The 24,353-nt window shown below is 48.1% G+C and overlaps 2 protein-coding genes across 14 annotated transcripts in view; one reads left to right on the top strand and one right to left on the bottom strand.

The window, feature by feature from the left end:
- The window catches only part of abi1a (abl-interactor 1a), a 38,239-nt gene extending 20,688 nt beyond the window's left edge, over nucleotides 1-17,551 (top strand). Inside the window, exons 4-12 of one of the 12 annotated variants that reach the window (XM_076971007.1) lie at nucleotides 3,668-3,682; nucleotides 5,077-5,177; nucleotides 5,617-5,757; nucleotides 7,420-7,520; nucleotides 8,077-8,154; nucleotides 11,208-11,420; nucleotides 13,424-13,510; nucleotides 14,748-14,933; nucleotides 16,052-17,551. In XM_076971007.1, the coding sequence (XP_076827122.1) occupies nucleotides 3,668-3,682; nucleotides 5,077-5,177; nucleotides 5,617-5,757; nucleotides 7,420-7,520; nucleotides 8,077-8,154; nucleotides 11,208-11,420; nucleotides 13,424-13,510; nucleotides 14,748-14,933; nucleotides 16,052-16,227 (1,098 nt within the window). In that variant the 3' untranslated portion in view covers nucleotides 16,228-17,551. The remainder of the gene's footprint in view (nucleotides 1-3,667; nucleotides 3,683-5,076; nucleotides 5,178-5,616; nucleotides 5,758-7,419; nucleotides 7,521-8,076; nucleotides 8,155-11,207; nucleotides 11,421-13,423; nucleotides 13,511-14,747; nucleotides 14,934-16,051) is intronic. The other 11 variants (XM_076971008.1, XM_076971009.1, XM_076971014.1 and 8 more) reach the window with 11 other exon arrangements.
- Nucleotides 17,552-17,600: 49 nt separating this feature from the next.
- pdss1 (prenyl (decaprenyl) diphosphate synthase, subunit 1) lies at nucleotides 17,601-24,039 on the bottom strand. 2 transcript variants are annotated; one of them, XM_076971025.1, is made up of 11 exons: nucleotides 23,821-24,039; nucleotides 22,487-22,539; nucleotides 22,224-22,353; nucleotides 21,932-22,062; nucleotides 21,482-21,623; nucleotides 20,319-20,430; nucleotides 19,933-20,042; nucleotides 19,763-19,843; nucleotides 19,250-19,363; nucleotides 18,795-18,875; nucleotides 17,601-18,627 (listed from the first exon to the last, which is right to left on the bottom strand). In XM_076971025.1, the coding sequence occupies exons 1-11, from the start codon at nucleotides 23,965-23,967 to the stop codon at nucleotides 18,487-18,489; spliced, it is 1,242 nt and encodes a 413-aa protein (XP_076827140.1). In that variant the 5' UTR covers nucleotides 23,968-24,039; the 3' UTR covers nucleotides 17,601-18,486. The 2 variants fall into 2 exon arrangements, with proteins under 2 accessions (XP_076827140.1, XP_076827141.1); XM_076971026.1 differs by lacking the exon at nucleotides 22,224-22,353 and having other exon boundaries at nucleotides 23,821-23,900.
- Between the last annotated feature and the right edge of the window lie 314 nt (nucleotides 24,040-24,353).

Raw genomic sequence — 24,353 nt, 5'->3', positions numbered from 1 at the left:
CCGTTACTGCCCGAGTTATTTCAGCGTGCCGCTTCCAATTATATCCATAAGGAGTTACACTTTCAAACGGTTCGGTCAGTGAACCCTGTCTGCTGGACCGCGGTCAAGCTATGCGCGCTTTCGCGATTCATCCACACTTTAAATCTTATTGCGCCTATATGCGTGATTTTACGGTATTTCGCTGCTCACCGGATACTGTATAAGCGCAGACAAATACTTTTGCGTATTTGAAGATGCAACTGGTCGTTGGCATTTCAGCCTTACAAATATCATATGAGGCTTTGTGGTGTTTTTTTTTTAATGCTGAAGGTTTGTAGTGTTACCTCGCGTCGTAGAAACAGTAGCAAGGCGCGTTTTGCAGGGTACCTGACGTTGAGCAGCATCTTTTTTAAAGCCAAAGTAATTTCACACAACTGATGTGCTGCCCCTCTTTGGTATTAGACTTTCAGTTGTGTCAGCTTCTGTCGAGCCTGAAGCCATTGTGCAACAAGTTAAAGTGCGCTGTGTTAACTTCACTTCTCCACCTCCCTGCCTCCTGCTCGGGTTTTCTCCGTTCGTCCCCGGCTCGGCTCGCTCCCAAGTCACGTGACCAGTTTAAATCGCAGCCTGTGCGATTAGAGAATCGCGTTTTAAAATATCGCGAGATTATCGCAAATGCAATTAATCGTTCAGCCCTAGTTAAAACACATGGTGAACTCATTTGATCTCACACAGCCCCGTGGCACTGTGGGGGGGGGGGGGGGGTGTTAGTGTTGGGTCGGGGTTAGTGTTGGGTCACTGTGAGGAGGGGTTAGTGTTGGGTCACTGTCACTGTGAGGAGGGGTTAGTGTTGGGTCACTGTCACTGTGAGGAGGGGTTAGTGTTGGGTCACTGTCACTGTGAGGAGGGGTTAGTGTTGGGTCACTGTCACTGTGAGGAGGGGTTAGTGTTGGGACGGGGTTAGTGTTGGGTCACTGTGAGGAGGGGTTAGTGTTGGGTCGGGGTTAGTGTTGGGTCACTGTGAGGAGGGGTTAGTGTTGGGTCGGGGTTAGTGTTGGGTCACCTGTGAGGAGGGGTTAGTGTTGGGTCACCTGTGAGGAGGGGTTAGTGTTGGGTCACCTGTGAGGAGGGGTTAGTGTTGGGTCACCTGTGAGGAGGGGTTAGTGTTGGGTCACCTGTGAGGAGGGGTTAGTGTTGGGTCACCTGTGAGGAGGGGTTAGTGTTGGGTCACTGAGGAGGGGTTAGTGTTGGGTCGGGGTTAGTGTTGGGTCACTGTGAGGAGGGGTTAGTGTTGGGTCGGGGTTAGTGTTGGGTCACTGTGAGGAGGGGTTAGTGTTGGGTCACTGTCACTGTGAGGAGGGGTTAGTGTTGGGTCACTGTGAGGAGGGGTTAGTGTTGGGACGGGGTTAGTGTTGGGTCACTGTGAGGAGGGGTTAGTGTTGGGTCGGGGTTAGTGTTGGGTCACTGTGAGGAGGGGTTAGTGTTGGGTCGGGGTTAGTGTTGGGTCACTGTGAGGAGGGGTTAGTGTTGGGTCGGGGTTAGTGTTGGGTCACCTGTGAGGAGGGGTTAGTGTTGGGTCACTGTGAGGAGGGGTTAGTGTTGGGTCGGGGTTAGTGTTGGGTCGGGGTTAGTGTTGGGTCACTGTGAGGAGGGGTTAGTGTTGGGTCGGGGTTAGTGTTGGGTCACTGTGAGGAGGGGTTAGTGTTGGGTGAGGCTAATGTCCCCTCATGTCTTCCTCTGGCCTGCGGTGTCTGGGGGAAACCTGACTCATCAGTCCGGGGTGTGTGAAGGATTCTCGGTGTTCGCCCACACTGTGTGTGTGTGTGTGTGTGAGCGGTGTGTGTGTGTGTGTGTGGTGTTATCAGGAAGCGTGAGCTGCTACTCCACCAGCTGCTGTTTCACAAACCAACACAATTTGTCATATGTTGTTGTTTTTTATTGGATTTGTTAATTACATTTTCCTCATCGTGCCATGGCTGAGTGCTACATAGTTGGGTACGTGTATTTTTATTTTTTTCTCTCCGTGTATTGCTTTTTAACACTGTATAAGCTTTAGATTGCTGTCTCCTAGCTTGCCAGAACTTCAGCGTGTAGTTTGCAGTGCAGCTGTTGGATTAAGGGTCTGGTTTCTGCTCCAATCTGAATAGACAACACAGACTCTTGCATTCTTCCTCTTTAATTCTATGCAGAGACGGAGGTCTAGTGCGCAGCTTTCCTGTTCTGGTTTTCGGGACACCCGAGACGGAGCCTATTTAGTCTGTGTCGGACTGGGAGTCTCTTGGCTAGTCCTCTCTGGGAAATGGCCCGTCTAAGTCCACCTGCCTTCAGGTGTGCAGAGAGCTTCTGCAGGACGCACACGAGCTGCGCATCCTGGTCCGGTGCCCTCTATTGCAGCATGCATTACGGATGCAGCGGAGGAGTCGGGTTTATGGTGCCTGTGAGCACTCAGAACTGAACCTGCCCAGTTCTTGTTACTCCAGGATCAGGGTTTCATCTTACCTGAGAGTTCCACCCAACTGCTCTAATCTGCTCTAATCCACCCAACTGGTCTAATCTGTTATTTGGATGGGCGAGATTGGAATGGAATGCTGGAAGAATTTGGCATATTGAGAGAATGTAAGTTATGAATCACACGTAGTGTCACAGCAGCCGGTGACATTTCAGTGGGTAGACAGTGATTGATTGGGTCTCCAGAAGACTGAGCCTTGGGGTTTCAAACGGCTTCTGAATGTCTCTGCAAAATGGATCAGGAGCGCTTTGGACATTTTTTTGCCTAAGGTGATACACTTCACTGCTGTGTGTGTGTGTGTGTGTGTGTGTGTGTGTGTGTGTGTGTGTGTGTCTCTGTGTGTGTCTCTGTGTGTGTGTCTCTGTGTGTGTGTGTCTCTGTGTGTGTGTGTCTCTGTGTGTGTGTGTCTCTGTGTGTGTGTGTCTCTGTGTGTGTGTGTCTCTGTGTGTGTGTCTCTGTGTGTGTGTCTCTGTGTGTGTGTCTCTGTGTGTGTGTCTCTGTGTGTGTGTGTGTGTGTGTGTCTCTGTGTGTGTGTGTGTGTGTGGGGCTTTGTCTCCTTAGTCTTGAGGTTTGCAGGCTTTTTTGTTATATTACACCTGTAAGGAGTCCTGATCCTTCTCATTTCTCAGGGGAAATAATGTGCTTTGTAGACAGTCAGACAAATGCTAAACACTTTCTGCTTTCTCTGTTAGCAGCACACAGCTATATGAAAAGCACACAGTTCTGCATTGGACTATAGGCCAAAGTGGTGTGCTACGTTTCCCGTGTTTGAAAGCATGCAACAATGGCCGTAGAAATGAGCACATCTGTAGGTTGTCGTATCTGAGACACTCTAGAATCATGGCCAGAGCAGATAAGCTGAAGTATTGTAAGTGTGGTGTAAGGTGGAGGTGGGTGTGGCAATGCCCGCTTTCTACAGGTCCGTTTGATTGCCAGTGCCGTATCTCTACTGCAACTGCTCATCAGACCCACTGCATGAACTGCACGGTTCTGAGTGGAGCCTGGGGTTGTGGATGGGGTAGGGAGGAGACCAGGCTGTAGTGGTGTGTTGTGGCACCATCGTTGGTAATAACCACCTCAAAGAAGCTTTGTGGGGTCAAACATATTAAAGTATTCGCTATAGCACTGTAATATTCTCTCTCTTTCTCTCCCCCTCTCTCTCTTCCATGCCTGCATTAGTGGCTTAAAGCCAAGGTAAGTCCAGTTTGTCACATGACCCATCCTGCTGCTGAGCAGCTGCTTCCTGTTTCATTTGTAGCTCCAGCTTCAACCCTGTGCTAAGTTGAACTGAACCATCACATGGCCCCCATTCTAGGGCTGGGCGATATGATTGAAGGATGCCAGTTTTTGTGATGTATCGTTTGAAAATATCATTGGGTATAAAAAGGCTTGATCATGAAGTCCTTGAACACACTATGAATATTTTAACAGTATTAATATTTATATAACATTTAATCTTGTAATAAAACATGTTGTATTGCATCATGTTGACTCGATGTCCAAGAGAATTAGCCTTGATTTAAACCACAAAGGTCTTATGGCGTATTATTGTACACATGCGAGATCCACACCCACATTCAGTCTCTGTGAATCTTGTGTGTTACGCTTGTGTTCCCATACAGACTCTTGGCGTGCCTTTATGAATGCCAAAGCAGGAAGAGACTGTGATTTTATTTTTAAGCCGTATCGCCCACCCCTCTGCCGTTACATAAACATAACTCTGTGTCCTAACACTAAATAGTTCTTCACATATAGTGAAATGAGCCTTTTGTGGGCTGTGTGGGTTTCCCAGACTGAATGATTCCTTTCACAGAGCACAGGCTAGCCCAGGAACAGTGGCTCATCACAGAATGACACGGCTGTTTTTGGGTCAGCATTGCCTTCTCCATCTTAACAGACCCAGTTTCTTCAGCGGGAAGGACCTAATTCTGTAACAGTACTGATCTATGACACTTGATGAATACAGTAGCTACATCCCCATTTTATGTATATGATCATGTACATGCAATCATGTATATGATTCTTACTTTCACAATATGATGTGTGTTTATGTATTAATTTCCTTCGGCCCATCAGGTCATTATCGTGCTCTCTGTGAAATGATTAAGGTGTATTGGTAAGCAGTAAGCAGGTCATGGGGCTTTTTTGCACACTGGGATTGAGCGTTGATGAACGTTCAGGATTCTGGTCCCACTGACTGTGCAGAAACCTTCTTTTCCAGTACGGCTACCAGCCCGTTAGCTCCAGGCAGGATTACCGTCTCGCCTGTAGCTCACGTTGGACGCCGTTCTGTCTGAACCGGCCCACTGTGAGGCAGAACCCCTGAGCTGTGATCCGACAGGATTACCGCTCCAGCTGGCCGGTCCTCGTTCACTGATGGAGCATTCTGTTAAACTAACCCTGGATCCTCCTAAAGTAAAAGTGAAAACTGCAAGCTTTTATTTTTAAGTGTTGTAGTTTTAGGGACCAAATCATGAGGTCTGGGAAGCCGTACATAAGCTCCAGTGATCAGATGTGAACGCACTGCACAGAGCAGCAGGACTGATCAAGTGCTCATCTTGAACTTTGCCTCTTTTTATCTGATTCAGCAACACGGAAACCAAGCGGTCCGAGCAGGAACGCTATCGAGGACCAATCCACCAACCCAGAAGCCCCCGAGCCCACCCATGGCTGGGCGTGGCACTCTTGGGTAAGCAAAAGAATTGAGCATGGATAAAAAAAATTATATATAAATGATTGACAGCTAGATTTTTGAAACAGCTTTTAAAAATCCTATAAAAATAAATAAATAAATAAATGTAAATGTCATGCTACATGCTCTTGTACATAAACTGTGCTTCTTATTAAGCTCCAACTTGCGAGAGTGAAGCTGCCACATATTTAAATCCTTTAGAGCCAACGCTGTTACTGATCTTGTCTGATGTCTCTCTGGTAGACATGCCACAGTCCCGTTTAGTTATGCTGTTGTGAGGTATTCGGAGCTACACAAGAATATATTCAGTCAGCAGCATTTTTATCCATAATCCCAGTGTTTAGAAGTGTTTTCTGTAAGAGCCATTTAGATAGAATGGTCTGGATTATTTATTTCTTTAAATTGATTGAGTGTGTTTGTCTCCCATACTCTACAGGCGAAACACTCCCTATAAAACTCTCGAGCCTGTCAAACCACCCACAGTGCCCAATGACTATATGACCAGTCCTGCTCGTATGGGGAGTCAACACAGCCCGGCACGCTCTGCATCCCTCAATCAGAGACCCAGAACCCACAGGTAACTCGTGCACAAATACAGATCCATTAGGCTATACGCTGCTAACAGCTCAACACTGCTGTTGCATGTCATCTGCAGGCGTGTCTGCTCTGGTAATAGCAAGCAGAGTGTGTTTTTGTGAATTTGTCCCCTGTACTGCCTGTGGGGGTTCTTCCTCTGAGACGCAGCTGTCCACACCCCCCCCCCCCCATCCCCGATCATCACATCATTGTAAGGCGGTCCTCAATCATCTTTAGACGGTTCCCATCTCCTCCTCTTCCGCAGGTTACAGTACACAGCAGACAAATTTGTAATGAACAGTTTAGTGGGTGGTGGTGCAGCCCGTCTGTGAGATCTATATGAGCTGAGCTCTCTCATCTCAGATGGAGGAAACGGCTCCTTTAGGCTGCCTCCTGAGCTGAAGAGACGCCACGCTAACTTCAGCTGTCTGGAGCAGCTGGCAGGGCCTTGTCCCTGGTAGAGTTCTGGCAGCCAGCGTAATTCAGCCCATCCCAGTTCCCTGTTTCTGCCTCTTTCTTCTTTTAGCAGTGTCTTTAGTAAGTGAATTACGTGTTCAGTGGGGGTGGATCTGGCCTGCTGATGGGTTTGGCCAGCTGAGAACATTCCAGTTTTTACCCCTGGAAAAACTCAGTAGGAGCTCAAGCGCTCTGTTTAAAGCAGTTGCCCAGTCACAGCATCGGGTTGGACCTGCTCCACTATCAGGGTCAGGTTATCTCACATATGCTCATGGTGGAATTTAAAAAATGTTTGTTTCATCTGCTGTTAACGGAGCCTCACAAAGAATGTGACTAAAGTTGTTCGTTTAGCTAGCGCTTGATTAGCATGGAGGTTTCCCTTCATGTGCGTTCTTTTAGTGCGTAAATGGGTTACTGGCTGTCTTGTCTTTTGTTAGGCTGTCCTTGAAAAGTCAACAGCGTAGCCGATTGTTCAATTACTTTTGGCCCACTAAAATGGGAGGATTGTAAAAGTAGGGCTGTGATGAAATCCTACGGTGCTTTTTGATCTCCTAGCCATGCCGTTTAATTTGAAGTAAAAAAAAAAAAACTCTAGATCAGAGACAAAACTGATGAAAACAGACACTGGCCCATTGCTTAGGCACTGTAGAGGAATCCTTGCTGTTTGAGGTCCTGTGATACCTGATGAAGCTTTGAGGTCAGACTCTCTGTGCTGGGTGTTGCCATCAGACTGAAGGGCACAGGGGAACACAGAGATGCACCATCTGACCAAAGGTGTTTACATGGGTAGGCCATGGTCTGAAAAAGTGTGTGTGTGTGTGGTGTGTGTCTGTGTGTGTGAATACATCACAATGAACACTGCAATCACAGTATATAGCAGTGTAATTCTAATGCAGTTTGTGGGGTCAGGGTGTCCCCAGCCTGAGGAGATCGTGTGGATAGAGCGTGATGTCATCACTCCCTTTTGAGGACTCATTGTTTGTGGTCAAGTGTGCTTAGTATGAAAATGAGTGTGTACCTCATGACTGTGTACACATTTATATGGGGAAGTGTCTTATACAAGTCTGCTGTGATTCATAATAAATCTCTCCTTCCCTCCCTACCTCCATCTCTCTCTCTCTCTCTCTCTCTCTCTCTCTCTCTCTCTCTCTCTCTCTCTCTCTCTCTCTCTCTCTCTCTCTCTCTCCTCCCCCCCCCCCCCCAACAGTGGAAGCAGTGGGGGTAGTGGTAGTCGAGAGAACAGCGGTGGCAGCAGTATCGGTCTTCCCATTGCCGTGCCAACCCCCTCCATCCCCAACTCCATCCCAGGTGAGCTCCGCCCCCCCCTCCCCCCTGCTGCCTCACTGGGTCCAGCAGGAGCCACTTGTGCTGCCCATATTATCATATCATTTGGTTACCAGAGGCAGCTGTTGTCTGGTCGGCCTCTCCACCAAAGCCCTGTGTGGTTCAGCTTCAGACTCTGTGGAGGGAGTGAAAACTACAGACGTTTGCTTACGGCAGCAGTGCATATTTACAGCCCACCGAGTGCATGCAGAGGTTTTTGCTGTCTAGACTTGAAGATGAAGATTTTGGAACGTTGAAGATATGAACACCAGCCCCTCCTTCACACAGTCACTATAGCAACTCCCTCTTTCGTGCCACCAGTGGTATCTGCGCGTGCGTGCGTGCGTGTGTGTGTGCTGGTGTCTGCAAAGGCCAAAGTCTGTTGGTGTAGATTCGTATTCATATGTTTGTATGCTGTACCGTCCCTCACCATTTTCTCTCCTGTGTGTCGTTATGTACAGTAATGTTTGAACAAATGAGGAGTCTTACTATGTGTGTGCGTGCCTTGTTCTGTGTCTAATGTGCCTCTATGTTCTTGCAGTCCCACCCATGTTTGCCCCTCCACCTCCCCCCCCACCTCCTCCTCCACCCATGTTTGGGGGCCCAGCAATGGCCATAGGTGAGACCCCCCCCCAAACCCCCGCAACGATTTAGCACCACCCTCCCTCACGGGGAACTCCAATGAACCGTTCACTTGCACGTGTGTGTTTGTGTGTGTCTGAGCCTTCAAACGCTTGTAGCAACCCTCACGTCTCCCACAGGTCTGGTGTTTGGTGGCGGGTCGGGTCTGGTATCTCTTGCTTTCCTCATGTCCAGATTTCTAAATCGGTACAACAGTGTCCAGTGATGCTTGAATTAATCCCAGGGCTTGGTGAGCACGGGGGCAGTGAGCTGTCGAGGGCTGTCCTGTGAACACCGTGTACGACCGCTTGGATGGCTTCTGGGTGCTGAAAAACGGCCAGCAAACACTCACACTGCAAATGCGCTACACCTCGAATACACAAACATTCACTAATCAGTACGCCTTGGTCTGCCAGATGCTATTTTGTTGTCCTGTAGTAGAAGGTTTAACAGTTGGTGAAATTGTAATAGGTGTCTTTGTTTTGATTCCGTCATATTGGCCAGTGTGAAGTGTCCTGGGAATCTGTGCCAGGAAAGAAACCTGACCCGATACGTAATTGGCACACACCCCTTGTGACACCAGAGGCTAATGGTGGCTAAAAGCACCGGCGTGGGCAGGGCACGCTCATGCGTGTAGCACAGTTTACATACTGAGATTGTTCAAAGCACTTTGCTTACAACTTGACCAATAGCTCTGCTCACACCTGCTGACCCTGCAGCACCCACCCAGGGCTCACACACACGGGCACCCACCCAGGGCTCACACACACGGGCACCCACCCAGGGCTCACACACACGGGCACCCACCCAGGGCTCACACACACGGGCACCCACCCAGGGCCCACACACACGGGCACCCACCCAGGGCCCACACACACGGGCACCCACCCAGGGCCCACACACACGGGCACCCACCCAGGGCTCACACACACGGGCACCCACCCAGGGCTCACACACACGGGCACCCACCCAGGGCTCACACACACGGGCACCCACCCAGGGCTCACACACACGGGCACCCACCCAGGGCTCACACACACGGGCACCCACCCAGGGCTCACACACACGGGCACCCACCCAGGGCTCACACACACGGGCACCCACCCAGGGCCCACACACACGGGCACCCACCCAGGGCCCACACACACGGGCACCCACCCAGGGCCCACACACATGGGCGCACGCGCCTTTCCAGGCTGTCCCAACACATGGTCTGTACAGTGCGTGTGCGCCCACCCCTTCATGCGTTTGTGGTGTGGAGAATGCCTGAGGAAGCTGTCATCCTACATAGCCTGGTCTACCAACTGGGGGGCTTTTATTCTACCCCCCCACTCCAACCCCCACCCCTGCAGTGGTGTCAGGAGGCAGAACAGCATTCCAGACGGTTCTGGAGTGGCTCCGAGGACAAAAGACAAAAGCTCCATCCACCTTCCTGCTGTGTGCATAGCTCTCCCCATGTTTCTGCTGTTACCTCGAAGCCCTCATACTTTATTCCAAAGGCTGTGACAGTTCACGTCATCCGAGTACCACACACACATGTTGCGTCATCCGAGTACCACACGCACGTGTCACCGTGTTGAGTAGCGCCGTGTTGCTTTGCTGCAGAGGGAGATGGCGTGTTGTTGTAGGACTGGGGGTTTTGTTTTGTTTTTGAATTTTGTGGGTGTGCAAAAGTGTACGTGCAAGTGTGCACAGGGTGTGTGTGTGTGAGCGAGCGTGTATATAAGCATGCATGTGGGTGTGAGGTTCTGTGTGTGCATGTGTAAGCGATTCAGTAGCTGCAGAGTTGTCTCATGCATGGTGAATCTAGTGGAGCATGAATTTTTTTATTTATCTTTGTGTTTGTCTGTCTGTGGTTTCTTGCCTTTCAACAGGCAATATCATGGTAGTGTATCTGAGAGGCATCCCTGTTTATTGAGAATTATAAACAGGAAATGCCTGCATCACATCTGTGCAGCCTTCATCATATACACAGCCTACAGTACAGACATAAACACACCCGGCAATTTTTGAAGAAGGCAAACCATGTCTTCCTCCTCAGAAACAAAAGTGCATGCAAGCATTAATTCCCCTGTGAGATCATCCTGCAGTTGGTGACTAACCACAGACTCTGGGTGTTTGACACACGTCCTCAACAACATTCTCCTCTTTGTTGTAGTTTGGTTTTGTCCAAATGCATTGATATTGTTAATATTGCTTTGCTGTAATGTGAGTTCTATTTGTAAAAACCCAACACAAGCCCTTTTCAAATGTAGCCATTATCTGGGCGTTGTTCCCCCGTCCCGTGTGATTAAGGCGATACGGTCAGTTTGAGATGCTCACCTAACCAGATCAGCCCCAGCACTGAGCCTGCATCTCTGCTTCCTGTGTGTGGAGGCGGACGGTGCTCTGTCCCGCCAGGGCGTGTTCCGCTTCACCCTGGGCCGTGTGCAAGCGCCTCGGGGAGTCACGCCCGTGTGACTCAGGCCCTCGAGAGCTGACGGGGCCCTGGAGAAGACCTGACCGCCCCGACACTCTGCATCCACACAGCTCTGGGGCTCTCCATCTCGCCTGGGTTGGAAGGTGCACAGTGAACTAATGGAATAGCTTGAAGGTGCAGAAATGGTCAAACCCTGGGTGGCTCTTACTGAGAGGTACCGTTAGTCTAACGCCAAAATGAACGTTAATGTAACGTGTCTTGGTTCGTTTATGCTTAAAAACCTGTGTAGGTTCCATGTTAGGTTGGCATTGACCACCAGAGTGACCTGGTTGGAGTTGCTCATGATCTGTGCAGATGTGAACGTGGCTACTCTGGGTTTGTGCCATCGGGGCTCTTTGGGTGGCGTTTTTCTTTCCCAGGGCGGTTGGTGTCGTACTTCTCGGCTGCTCTTCGCTGTGTTTAGTTCTGCCTTCATCCTCAGACCCGGTGGACCTACAGGACCGGGTCTGCAGGACAGTGGGGGAAGAAATGACTCCTGCTTGCTCTCAAAAGGGTGTAACTCATTTTTCCTCTCTGGGTTTTCTCTTCCCGTGTCTCTCGTCTCCCTCTCTTGTGTCTCTGGGCTCTACTAGCGATGGTCCCTTCCTCGGGGCTTGGCTCCGCCTCCGTCTCTCAGTTTGCCACGATGTCTCGTCACACCTCCCGCCACAACTCCACCGTTTCGTCCGTCTCCACGGTGTCTGCCACGGGGACGTACCGCCGCGCTCCGTCCGTCTCCTCCCAGTTCCCGCTGCAGCAGACGCACGTGAACGGGTCGGCCCCGGCAGCCTATGCACACAACTCAAGTAAGACTCCCCCCTTTTGCAAGGTGGGGCTTTTTAGACCACACCCCATGGATCCTCAGAGTGTTTACTAAAAGTGCTGTACAGACTAGCCACAAGCACACGCACATGCTTCCAGGTCCCTTACACTCTACATAAAATGCTTTCATACAATTGCGTAACATGAAATTCATCTTTTTACATGTAGCCAATGTATAGGAAACCGTGGACAATCCTCAGATTCTACTGGTCAACTAGAGCTGCCTGCAGCCTAGAAGGCCGAGTGTTGATTCGTTAAGGCAGCGGGGGACAGCACGAGGCAGCGGGGGACAGCACGAGGCAGCGGGGGACAGCACGAGGCAGCACAGGCAGTGGGGGACAGCACAGGCAGTGCTTCTGGCTCTGTTGTCTCTCATCCTCCTGGGCTGCCCCAGTGATGCCCCCCCCCCCCCCCCCCCCGCCCCAGTGATGGCCCCCCCGCCCCAGTGATGGCCCCCCCCGCCCCAGTGATGCCGGCCCCCCCGCCCCAGTGATGCCCCCCCCCCCGCCCCAGTGATGCCCCCCCCCCCCGCCCCAGTGAGGCCCCCCCCCCGCCCCAGTGATGGCCCCCCCGCCCCAGTGATGGCCCCCCCCGCCCCAGTGATGGCCCCCCCGCCCCAGTGATGCCCCCCCCCCCCGCCCCAGTGATGGCCCCCCCCCCCGCCCCAGTGATGGCCCCCCCCGCCCCAGTGATGGCCCCCCCGCCCCAGTGCTCTGCTCCCACTGCCCCTCTCGTGCTGAGTTATTGAGGGAGCCAGTGTGAGACAAGGCCATAGCTGCAGGCTGAAGCAGACTTCTGTTGTGTCAACCTTTCTTAATTCTTGGCGTTTCTTCCAGTAACTTGGTGGAAGTTGCCTCACCCGTTTCTCGAATGAGAAGTGTGTCCTGGTGAGGAGGAAACACACTGCAGTATTTAGCAGTGCCCTCCACGTCTGCTGTGGCGTAGTAGACAGGCAACAGGGCAACAGCGCGTGTGTGTGTGTGTGTGTGTGTGTGTGTGTGTGTGTGTGTGTGTGTGTGTGTGTGTGTGTGCGCGCGCGCGCGCACGTGTCTCCCTCTCTCCCTCTTGCTCATGCAGGTGTGCTGCTGTATTCTGATGCCCTTAAGCTGCTCCTCACCCCTCACATTTGTGCAGGTGGAGTGAGTGGGTGGAGAGGTCATTAGTGATTGAAAATCTGCTGCTTTCTCAAGCATTTCAGCCACCAGTCACATGTTCACACGGCTGTAGGCATTAGAGCAGCGCTGGCGTGTTCCTGTTCCAGTCCATCAAGAGTCAAACTCATGGGACTGAAAAGTGGCCACATTTTATGTTTTGTTTTATGGGCCTTGTTTTTCTTTATAGCTGCCTTTTTATTTTTTTTTATTTTTTACAGACCATAAGTTGGTTGGACAGAGTGAATCCATGACTCTGCAGCCTGTTTGTCTGTGACTGTGCCGTGTTAAAGCGCTTTTGGTGAAGCCTGTATTAATCTGCGAGCTGGCCTCTGTGACCTTTGCCCTCACAAACACAAAGGCCCTTTTGAGCGAGAACTGTGGCAATCATTCAGAGGTTCTGCTGTTAGGACTCTGTGTCCTCCTGCTCTGTGGAGACGTTGTTTTGTCTCACAGATCCCCGCAGTTCTGATGGGGTAGGTGTGGAGTGTGAGGGCTCGGAGGTCCAGACGTGGGCACACTTACTGTCCTTTAGGAACATGAAGAGTCTGGGGCCTGTAGGTTGTCTAGACCAATATGATCACAGTGGGATTAGGCACATGGCATTGCACACACAGCCACAATAGATGAGTGTTTGCTTGTTTAATCTCCATCGTGCAAATGTCCCTCTTCATCTTAGTCCCCTTGGCTTGAGCGTGGAGTCTTAATTTACTTATTTATTCCCCTTAAATTAAAATGCTTTTCCTTTTTTCTCCTGCGCTCCTTTTGTTTTGGGGTGCTCATGTCTTTGTGGGCGTGTCTGCGTGTGGGCGTGTCTGTGTGGGCGTGATGTCCAGTGTCGTCTGCTCCTCCCCCTCCTCCCATGCCTCAGCTGATTCCACAGATTCCCCTCACCGGCTTTGTGGCCCGTGTGCAGGAAAACAGTAAGTCCTGAACCCCCCCTCCCCTCCCCCAGCATGCTGTGTGTGTGCGTGAGTGTGCCGTGCATGTGTGTGATTGGCCAGCGATTAGGTGTGCGTGTGTGATTGGCCAGCATGATGGTCTCCGTAGCATGATAACTTCACTGCATGCAAAGTGACTACTGCCCCTCCACCGTCCGTATTCCAAACATACCATATCATCACTCACTGGCACCTCCATCAACCGGAGAACCAGAGAGGAGCAAGCACAATCGACTTGTCACAGTCGCACTGACCCAGCTGAGTGTTCCTCACTGCGGCCCCACGCTGGCCCTAGAGGCTCCTCCCCCAGAGGGTGGGCCGTTACCTCCGGACGTGGACCATTACATCCAGACGTGCACGAGCCTCACTGGTTCTCTAAAGCTCGTTAGCGAATCCCAGGGAGCGGATCTGGGACGCAGCAGTGTCAGAAATAGACGTGGCCGTGTGGTAAAGTGCATGTCTCCTGGGTGCTGCCTGGTCATCCCATCTTCATGCCTGGTGTGTTGAGACGAGGTTTCTCAGAGAAAGTGACTGATTTACTGAACCTTAAAGGATATCTTTCTCTTGTCTCACTGGTGAGGGAGAACACTGAGTTTGGAGCAGTACGTAAAACCAGCATGCTGGTAATCTGTTATTAAGCTTGTATGTCCTGCTGTACAAGTCTCTGTGCAGGGTGGTATTATTGAGACCCCACCAGAACAGATCAGTATATTTGTTTCTGCTGCTCTCTGCTGGTGACTCTTCATATGACAGCCAAGTAGCAGAATAAGAGGAGGAATGGAATGAATTCCTCAAATCCGTTTGTAAAATTGAAACGGAGCAGATTATGACGGGACTTTAAATAATGCTGGTCACTGCCACTTTTTGTTGTTTTCTTTATCTACCTCACAGTTGATCAGCTTGGAGAAATAATTGAATGGATAAAAAATTGGCTTAATCCGATCCTCACACATCTTACAGCCAGGACAATAATCTGACACCTGTTAACCCTGTCACAGCACACCGATGATATAAATGCACTCACATACAGTTTCCATCTAGGAAGCTGTGAGTGGACAAGCCCTCACTGATCTGCATGTGGTCACAGCCCCAGCTCTAACCAGCTTTAACACTTGCATGGTGACCACTGATTTGCATGTCCAACCCCGAGTCACGCCCTTGTTTCCATGGTTATTAATGTCTACTGTCTTACTCCCCACTTGCCGCGTTGGATTCGTAGTTGCGGACACCCCGACTCCGCCTCCCCCGCCACCCCCGGATGACCTGCCCATGTTTGATGAGGCCCCGCCTCCTCCCCCACCTCCACCAGTGGACTACGAGGATGAGGAGGCAGCCATCGTGCACTACAGTGACCCCTACGCTGATGGGGATCCCCAGTGGGCTCCCAAAAACTACATTGAGAAAGGTGAGGATAGGTTCACGGGGTCAGAGGTCACCACTGATCCTGGACTACCTCGTCTACTCTCCCCACACACTTATTTCATTATAGTGGGTTTGATATTGTTCTTGGTTCTTATAGCATTATTTTAGAGTGCTGGGAAACAGTAGAAAGTAGAAATTTTGGTTATTTATACTTTACTGGAGTAATTATTTTTCAGCTGATTTTTTAGCTGAAAAAAATCAGCCAAAAATCACACCATTATCTGTACTTTCTACTCCTTACATTTAAAAAATAGCCTCATTACTGCTATTTCATTTCGACTTGTTTTCGTTTCGCCATGTCATCGTTTAAAAAAAAAAAAACCCTATCCTGACTAATTGCGCCATCCGGATAGAGTGAATTTGATTGTGGTTGGATGAGAAGTATAAACATATAATATTCCGACACCCTATTGGTTTGTACGTGATCCATCGCACCTGCACATGTCACGTCGCACTCCAGCGAGGACGTAGCAGATGTATGTAGCTTAGTATAAAGATGTCCGTGGCAGAGACTCAAGAGAATTCGAGCGAAGTGTCCCAACTAAGCACCAGCAAGCCAGTAAGACCAACCAACCCTTGTACTAAAGTACATTCATTTTCAATGGGCATATGTGCCCATTTTTCAACATGAACATTTTAATATAACATTATAGTCATTATGGCTTTTAGAAGAATGGGGTTTTTGGGGAGGTGGGCTAGTGCATTATAGACCCCTGTGGTGTGACCTAAGCTTTTTTTCCTTGCATTACTTTTACTTTTATACTTCTTTAAGTAGTTTTGAAAGTGGTACTTTTACTTAAGTAAAACGCTTGAGTTGATACTTCAACTTCTACAGAAGTATTTTTAAACCCTAGTATCTATACTTTTACCTGAGTAAAGAATGTGAATACTTCTGACACCTTTGCTGGGAAATAACAACACTAACAGTGTGTTTGTGAATAATGCTGTAGCAATAATTCTGGCACTGAAATGGAGTTGCTTTTGTTTGGTTTTCTTCAGTACTACAAAATATTTGTCAATTTAAGCTCTGGTTGTGTTTGTGCTTGTGTGACTGACCTTTTTTCCACTCCCCCCCCCCCCCCCCCCCCCCCCCCCCCCAAGTGGTGGCCATTTATGACTACGCCAAGGACAAAGAAGACGAGCTGTCCTTCATGGAGGGGGCCATCATCTACATCATCAAGAAGAATGACGATGGCTGGTTCGAGGGCGTGTGCAACGGTGTCACCGGCCTGTTTCCCGGCAACTACGTCGAATCAATCATGCACTATGCCGACTAAACACAGAAATAAACAAGTCACCAACCGCGCGACAGTATAGAGAATTGCGTAAGGCATGTGATCGAATGTCTGTTCCTGACAAACATTAAAATGGTGGGGGGCGGGGGGGTCTATCACGTTTATTTGTTTGGGGGTGGCAGCAGGGAGCTGGGGTTAACTGTAAACTAAGGTGGAGGACTTGGCACCTTGGTAGTGGGGCTTCTGGGCATGAAGTCTGAGGTTGGTGTTCTGTGTATATACAGTGAGCTGTAGCCACCTGGACGTTTCTCGTGCTTTTACAGTGAATGTCAATCACAGTATCTTCAACGGTGGGTGTCGGACGTGAAGTTGTACAGTAGACGATCATCACCGCTTTGAAAACGGCCCCAATTTAATCCATTCACAAAGTGCTGATGGACATTGGATGCTGAATACAAATCAAATAGAAAAAACAGAATCATGATTTAGTGTTTTGTTTATCTCGAGGCACAAAAGTGTGAAACGTGCTTAAATTTTGACTTAAAGCATGCCTGCAAATTTAAGATGTATTGTAACCAACAGGAATTCCATTTCTCTTCCATTATGCTTTAAATATACAGTGGGCACTCTGTTTTTTTGTTTGTTTATTTTTACTTTTGGGTCCAAGATGCTTAAGTATTTCTGGACATTTTTATATTTTCTTATCAATTGATATGTCAAATTTCCCCTTGTTCGGACATGTAAAGGTGCTTCCGTCACCGTCGTTTGAGTAGATGCACATGAGGGTGCATGTTTTTGCATATTTAATGACCCACCAAGGTGATTTTTTTTTTCTGTAGGTATTTGCAATGATGAACAAATCTTTTTGTCTGTTCATAGGCCTAAACATGTACACAGTAATATATCGAAGTACTTTAATCGATAATTGGGATGCATATCCACTCTGCTGTTTCTCATGATCTGCGTTTTTAAGAAAAGTCACTTGTAATTACACTAAAGAGATGCAACTCGTAATTACCTCTGCAGACCTCTGAGCAAGACGAATGTGTGAGATCTGATCTTGTCTCAGGACATCTTGGAATCATTTCCATTTTTTTTTAAATTCCTAATTCACACCATACATGGAGTCTTAAACGGCCCGGTCCGTCTGCTGGGTGAGATGTTCTGCCTTCATCCTGTTCACTGCAGCATACTGCTGCTCCACTCTTTATTTTCACTTTGTTGTATTAAACATTTGAAGTGATCCAACTGAATTTGAATGGGCAGAATTATCAAAGCTTGCCTTGGTCCAGAATTTGTATTTAGAATATGTTGAACAATGAAATGTACAGTCTTTTATAATAAATCTCTCTCCTCTGTAAAGAAACTGTGCACGCTGAGTGGTAGTGAAAAACAAGCATAGACAGTAACAGCAGTAAATTTAAAAAATATTTAATAGCAACACATGGTCATTGTGGACTTAAGGCCTTGGTTGTTGTTGAGCACTTGATGCAGAAGTACACTGATCACATCTTACAACACGCTGCTCAGTTTGGCTTTTGCATCACAGACTTCCTGGAGACACGTGTAGGCATTCCACAATTTAAACGTTCGGGCTTATCGGCGACTCAGAGCCCCACCCAGATTTAGAATGAAACAGCAGGGCCCCGCCCCCTCCACACACACACACACACACACACAGTGGATGAGAACTCAAAGGGTCCTGGCCTTTTACATTATGGTCACTTACAGTGACGATCAAGTATAATGCAGCTCATTCTTTTATCTGCACTTTTATGTGTTACTGTAATTTTCATTCTGATTCTAGAGGGTATTGTAGTGTCTTCCCCACTTTATACATCTGATCCAAATTACCACTGATGACGAACCAGGATGGCCCAAGTCCAGTCCTGATGAATTACAGATCTACAGAATTTAGTTCCATCCCCAGTCTAGCACATCTGATCCAGCAGATCAGGCTTGATTCATTAGTTAAAACTAAACTATGGAGGGATGCAGCTCTGTAGTACCAGTTGTGGGCACAGGTGAGCTAATCCGAATTGGTTAAAGAAGGGAAGACACTTTGTAGACATTTAACACAGCAGAAAGTGCATGGAAGTTCATTGTTAATTTAACACGTAAACTGCTATAAACACGGGGTGTTTATGACTTTCAACTGTTCAGAAGTGGAGTGCTGTAGCCCTGCTGTGAGGGACAACTGGGTTCAGGGAGGCGTGGGCTTCCACCCACTCTTGCTGGGCCTCCCTGCCTGGGGCGGGGGACTGTAGAGGAGTAGCTGCCTGAGGTGATGGTTCTCTGGGCTCACTTGTCCCGGGTCAGCACCAGCTGGGTGAGACGGATCAGGGCGTCACGCTCGGTGGACGGCTGTAGACGGCTGACCTGGCGGATGGCCTCCTGACAGTAATGCTGGGCGAGGTAGTTGGTCTGCTCCACTCCGTCGCTCTTAGAAAGGGGAGATCAATGATGAGATATATAATAATATTTATGAGAAAAAGAACAAATATTTTAGAATTCAGATAAGAACGAGTTTTTGTATTTCACAGCATTTGCCAAACATTTTTAAACAGAGCAACTTCCATAACGATATGACAGCAGCCGACTGCACTTACCTGCAGGACGAACCTCCAGGCCCGATCAACATCGCCTTCAGAACCAAACCGTCTCATAATCATGGCGTGCAACTCTGGAAACTATCAAGACAAAGAGAAAGGGAGGAAAACACCACATGAAGGTTTAGAGTTGTTTACAATGACCTAAGCAGACACCAGGCACAGGTGGGGAACCCGTCTCAGGTGTGTACAGACCCTCGTCTTGGTTTTATAAGCACAAAATAATCCAAGATTACACATCGAAGAAAAGCTGCCGTGTCGTGCCGGGAGGTGACGTGAGGGAGTGTTTGCACGTACACGTGCAGCCGGGAGGTGACGTGAGAAGTGAGGGAGTGTTCACACGCACACGTGCAGCCGGGAGGTGACGTGAGAAGTGAGGGAGTGTTCACACGTACTGCCGGGAGGTGACGTGAGAAGTGAGGGAGTGTTCACACGCACACGTGCAGCTCACTCACCTTCTGGCAGGCAAACAGTACAGGTCCGGTGGCCAAGCCCAGCTTCAGATCTGCCGCGGAGGGCTTCCCCAGCTGGTTCGCACATGAGGTGAAGTCCAGTACATCGTCCACCAGCTGCACACAGTCAACAACCACCACCTCCATCTTCACTGTTCTCCACCAGGGCGTTTGTCCAGTTATAGCAGTGCCATAGTTATCTAACTTCGAATTGTAGTTGCATAACAGCAAACGTACTGGATACCAATTACATGAAAATATGAAGTGATTCTATGCATATGTTTATAGTTCAAATGTGGAGGTAGAAAAACATCAGTATTTCTGAATCCTGGGTCTTTCTGACCTCTTTCTGTAGTCATGTTAATCAGATGGGAGTTGGAGTGGAAACCCCTAACTACACACTACTGGGCTATTTCAGGGTCACAACTACAAAAAGCCAACTTTACCAATTTTGGAAGATTTCTTTAAACAATATTTGTGTTGTTGCTGTGAATAAAAAACTGATGAAAGCTCTACCTGAAAGGCGATGCCCACGTTTCGCCCATATTGATACGCTATTTCGTGCACCTCAGGGTCAGAGTTCACCAGAATGGAAACCTGCACACCCAGAGGAAACAGGATCGATAAGTCTTCCCATTGTCCTGCTGCAGCAGGGTCTCATTCCCGTCATATGAGGACGTACATACTGCTTTACAGCTGTTCGCTATCAAGCTGGCCGTCTTCTTGAAGGTCTTCTCGAGGTAGTGTCGAAATCTCTCGTTTTCATTTTCTTTGGATCCAAGCTGCATGAATTCACCTATAGTTCAAATATGCAAGTGAAATAAATGTCAGGCATGCGAGATGCTTTGAACTTCTGACAGTCATGTAGAAATTTGGAAACTTACAGGAAATGTACATGAACACTTGAACCAAAAAAATAACAATGAACGAGAGCTAATGGGGGCTAATTAGCCTAGTTAATTTTCATGTAATTTGCATATGATTAACTTGTCCACCACTAGCTGCACTAGATTGATTACATTTTACATTTTTTGTGCAAATGTGTTAAACATTAAAAAATGTGCTCTTGTACCTCTCACGAGGTCGTCTATGACCTGGGTGAGCACAGACACGACGGTGGTGTTGCCGATGCGCGCCAGTGCCATGGACGCTGCAGAGAGAATGAAGTCCCCAGCCAGGATAGCCTTGAGACAAGGGAGAGCACACTACACTGTCAGGACATATTCAACCCTCCATTTCATTCATTAACAATACCTGTGCCTGTCTATGATATTGACCACCACTCCCTGAAGGAGAGGGAAGTGTGGCAGAGACGTCAGGACCAGAGACCGTATATATAAGTGGACTGGACGACGTGTGTCAGCTGCCCTCTAGTGGCTGGCTGCAGTACAACTTTTAACCCCACCCATTCCCATGTAAGTGAACGGGCCAGACGAGAAACTTTGAATTTTTATTACACGTAAAATACGTTTTTTGAGCAATTATATTTTGTCAATTCTATAACACCCCATTGCGTTAGTATATCTCCCAGTGTTTTTCTCTACAATAAACAGATTTTATAGAAGTTATTAAGTGTTATTTAAAGGGGGGTGGCGATAAGGTGATTGACAGTTAATAGCTGCGTTGGTTGACATCTAATACCAGACGCTCAAACGTGAACGCGCTCAACATCAAAACTCTCTACAGCAAAACTCTCTACAGCAGTATTAAAACCGTTTACCTTTGTTTATTTTGTAAAACGTCAAAAGTGTCTATACTGGTGGGCGTATCCTAACGAATGTCGGGGCGGAGATACGGTCTCTGGCGGAGATACTGTCCTGCCTACCGGTTCTAATGCGCATGCTCTGGTGGAGATACGGTCTCTGGCGGAGATACTGTCCTGCCTACCGGTTCTAATGCGCATGCTCTGGCTCCAATTTTCATCTACTGTGCAAGCGCATCCAAGATGGCGGTGTCCGTGCGGCCATCTTGGTGGCTTCAAAAGTTCACAATGGGAGTCAACGGTGACGTACCATCCATTATATATACCGTCACTGCTCAGGACGGCCTGCGTGTGTGCCTGTGTGGTTACAGCACACATGAATCCTGTGGAGGCCCTGGGTCTAAGGCTGTGCAGGGCTGTTGCCATCTGCTTTTGCTACATTATATCAGGAAAACTGATCACCAACACAGTGTGCAGTACAGTGTGTCCAAAACTCGGTCGAGAATCCCTGACAGGCTTCTGATCACGCTCACCTTCCTCTCCCCCCACACTTCGTTGATGGTGGTTTTTCCTCGCCGCGTGTCCGCGCCGTCGATGACATCGTCATGCACCAGGCTGGCAGTGTGGATCATCTCAGAGATCATCGCTATTGACCTCTGGGCTGGTAGAAGATCCCTGGTCCATGTAAAGTGTCATGAAAATGCATATAATGAACACACTCAACTCAAACAAAGACAAACATACCTGCACACAACACAAACTTGGAGGCCTAACTGTATATAATATTAAGTGTTTTAAACTTTGCAATAAGTGAATGAGATGGACATGGGGAGATACTGGACTACTATTATTGTCTTGTGTTTTTAATGTGTATTTTAAGTGTATAGTGTGTCTTGGGTATTTGTTGTAGATAGGTATAAGTAAAGTTTGATTGATTGAATGACTGACTGATCGATCGATCAGGCCCAGGCAGGTTTACTCACCCGGCCTTGTGGCTGTGGATGTTGCAGGCTCTAGCCATGAGTACTACAATCATGGGCCGAAAGGCCTTGCCCTTCCCGTCAAAGTAATACTCACACAGGGCCTTCAGCTCTGCTGTGGACACCAGCAGTTCCTGGATCAACGAAACACAGAGGTGTACCGTCAGCAGACTGAGAGGCAGTGAGCAGACTTAAACTGGTCACAGGCATGCTGGGTCATCTTTCCTCATCAGTATGTGACATCCAGGTGATACGCACACTGTTATGGTATTCCTAATTTTTTTTTCAAACATACCTTTCTTATATCTTCATATAAATTTATCAGATCCTTTTGTGCAAGTGAAAAAGGATCTTTTAACTTTGCATCGCTGTGTATTCTACAACAGCAAAGTCTTGGTGCAGGTTGAAAAATCCTATTCCTATACCTGGACAACAGAGAGGAATGAAGACACAGCCATGTTAATAAGAACAGTTGGACATCAGTTTCAAGTGAACCCAAGTGGGTTAAATTGCCTGCTGTGAATTCTGATGTCGATTTATTTGATCCAAAATACTTACTTAAACGAGTTTGGCCTGATTGTATTATGGACATGTCTGACCGGGACCATCACCTGCGGAAACAGGCACTACATGTCAGGTAGGGATGACCTGTCACTAAAACAAAATAACAGCATGGCATACGAGTATTTAACTTTAATGTTTATTTAAAGTGAAAGACAGTGATCGACAGTAATGTCTCCCCAAAGATCCTATGGTGATATTGGGTGCAGTTAAAACAGGGCTTGGCGGAAGCGTGTGAACACTGTGTGCCCTTTCAGACTGGAATACCTAGTGAAGGCACTTCATCCACATGAGACAAACCTCTGCTGTACAACAAACCATTTCATTCACATCATACCTGAACGACAAAATAACTCTAAAAAATAAAAATAAAAAAACGAATTAAGTACTCATTCCATTCCGTTTATTTCGCAACGCTCGCCTGAGGTGTCTCGCGCGCTGAATGACCTTCTCACAAGTGTCGGCACGCGCGCGATGATCTTGAGCGGCGCCCTTAAGCCTGGTTTATACTTTCGCGAGCGACCGTAGCGCGCGACTCCGCCCACCTCGCGCGACCCTGCGCGAGCGGTGTAGGCGTTTATACTTTCGCGAACGTCGCGAGCGTCGCTGCAGTGTTCTCCGAAACGATAGGTGGCGATAGTTGGCAGTGGAGAATAAAAAACCCTTGCAAAACCGGTGAAAGAACATTTTTACCTGACCAGAGACCGTATATATACACACCAGGCATCAAACATAAATATGGCTTTGCAATGTTGTCCGAAATGATATGTGGTAGTATAAAGAAACACCCCTCAAAAAAAGGGGAATGAACATTTACCTGACGCATTTTGATGTTGCTTTGTGTTTCAGGTTTGAAAAGTGGTGGAATTTAGGCTAAAGTACATTAAAATGTTGAAATTACGTTAACAAATACGAGCCTCTTGTAATTCCAGGACGAAACATGAGAGAACGTGAAGACGTTAAGATTGGGCGTTTTGAAAATAAACAACCATTAAATAATGTGATAAAAAGCGAATTATTTCGAGTATATATATTAATATTTAACTTAATTATGTTTATCGTGCTGGAAAATATTTAAATGGGCCTTGAAAGTGCCGTACAAGTGCTTTAATTCCACCTTGTATAGGTGTATGAACTCTGCAAACATGACTTTGTTGATCGCGCTGAAGCGCGGCGCGCGCGCGAAGTTACAAAATTCGGGAGGTGCACGACCTCGCGCCGCGACAGCGCGCGATGCCCTCGCGCACGGGCGGAGCCTCCGCGATTACGTCATTTTCGCCGCGCGGACCCTCGCGCCGCTCGCGGCGCGTCGAGTATAAACCAGGCTTTACCTCCGCAGCGCCGCGCGCGCCACACGAGCCTCCTCTGCGCTCTGTCGCCACAGCAGGGAACAGTATTTCATGCGCTGCAGAAAAGGCGTCGGTGAAGCCGGTCATTCTCAGATTCCACCTCCTGCAGTTCCTCCACTGTATCGCCATGTTCTCTTGCGCAAGTACTCATTCCTAGACCAAAAAAAGGATCGCACCCCATGAACCGGAAATGTTCAGAGAGGCTCGAGTGACGTAGGGTGAGAGCTCAGAAGCAGGAAATATTTTAAAGCAGAGCAATGCACTTGCTAAAGACCACATTATAGACCACATTATATATATATATATATATATTCAAGATGCAACCATTAAAAATGTTTTTAAGATTGGTGACTTGCTAGGGGGTATATGGTTGGTTAGCCAAGAACAATTTTTAAAATAATAAATATTTTTTATTATTTTTATTACTAATATCTAACAAAAGGTTGTAATGATCACGTCTGATTAGGTAGCTAAAAGTAGGTAAAATCTTATCTTAAAATGTTACCGATATTTTG

The sequence above is a fragment of the Brachyhypopomus gauderio genome, chromosome 13 (assembly GCF_052324685.1).
Source record: "Brachyhypopomus gauderio isolate BG-103 chromosome 13, BGAUD_0.2, whole genome shotgun sequence".
Classification (NCBI taxonomy): domain Eukaryota; kingdom Metazoa; phylum Chordata; class Actinopteri; order Gymnotiformes; family Hypopomidae; genus Brachyhypopomus; species Brachyhypopomus gauderio.
Note: the sequence above shows the minus strand (reverse complement) of the source record. Positions and strands in the feature narration are given on the sequence as shown.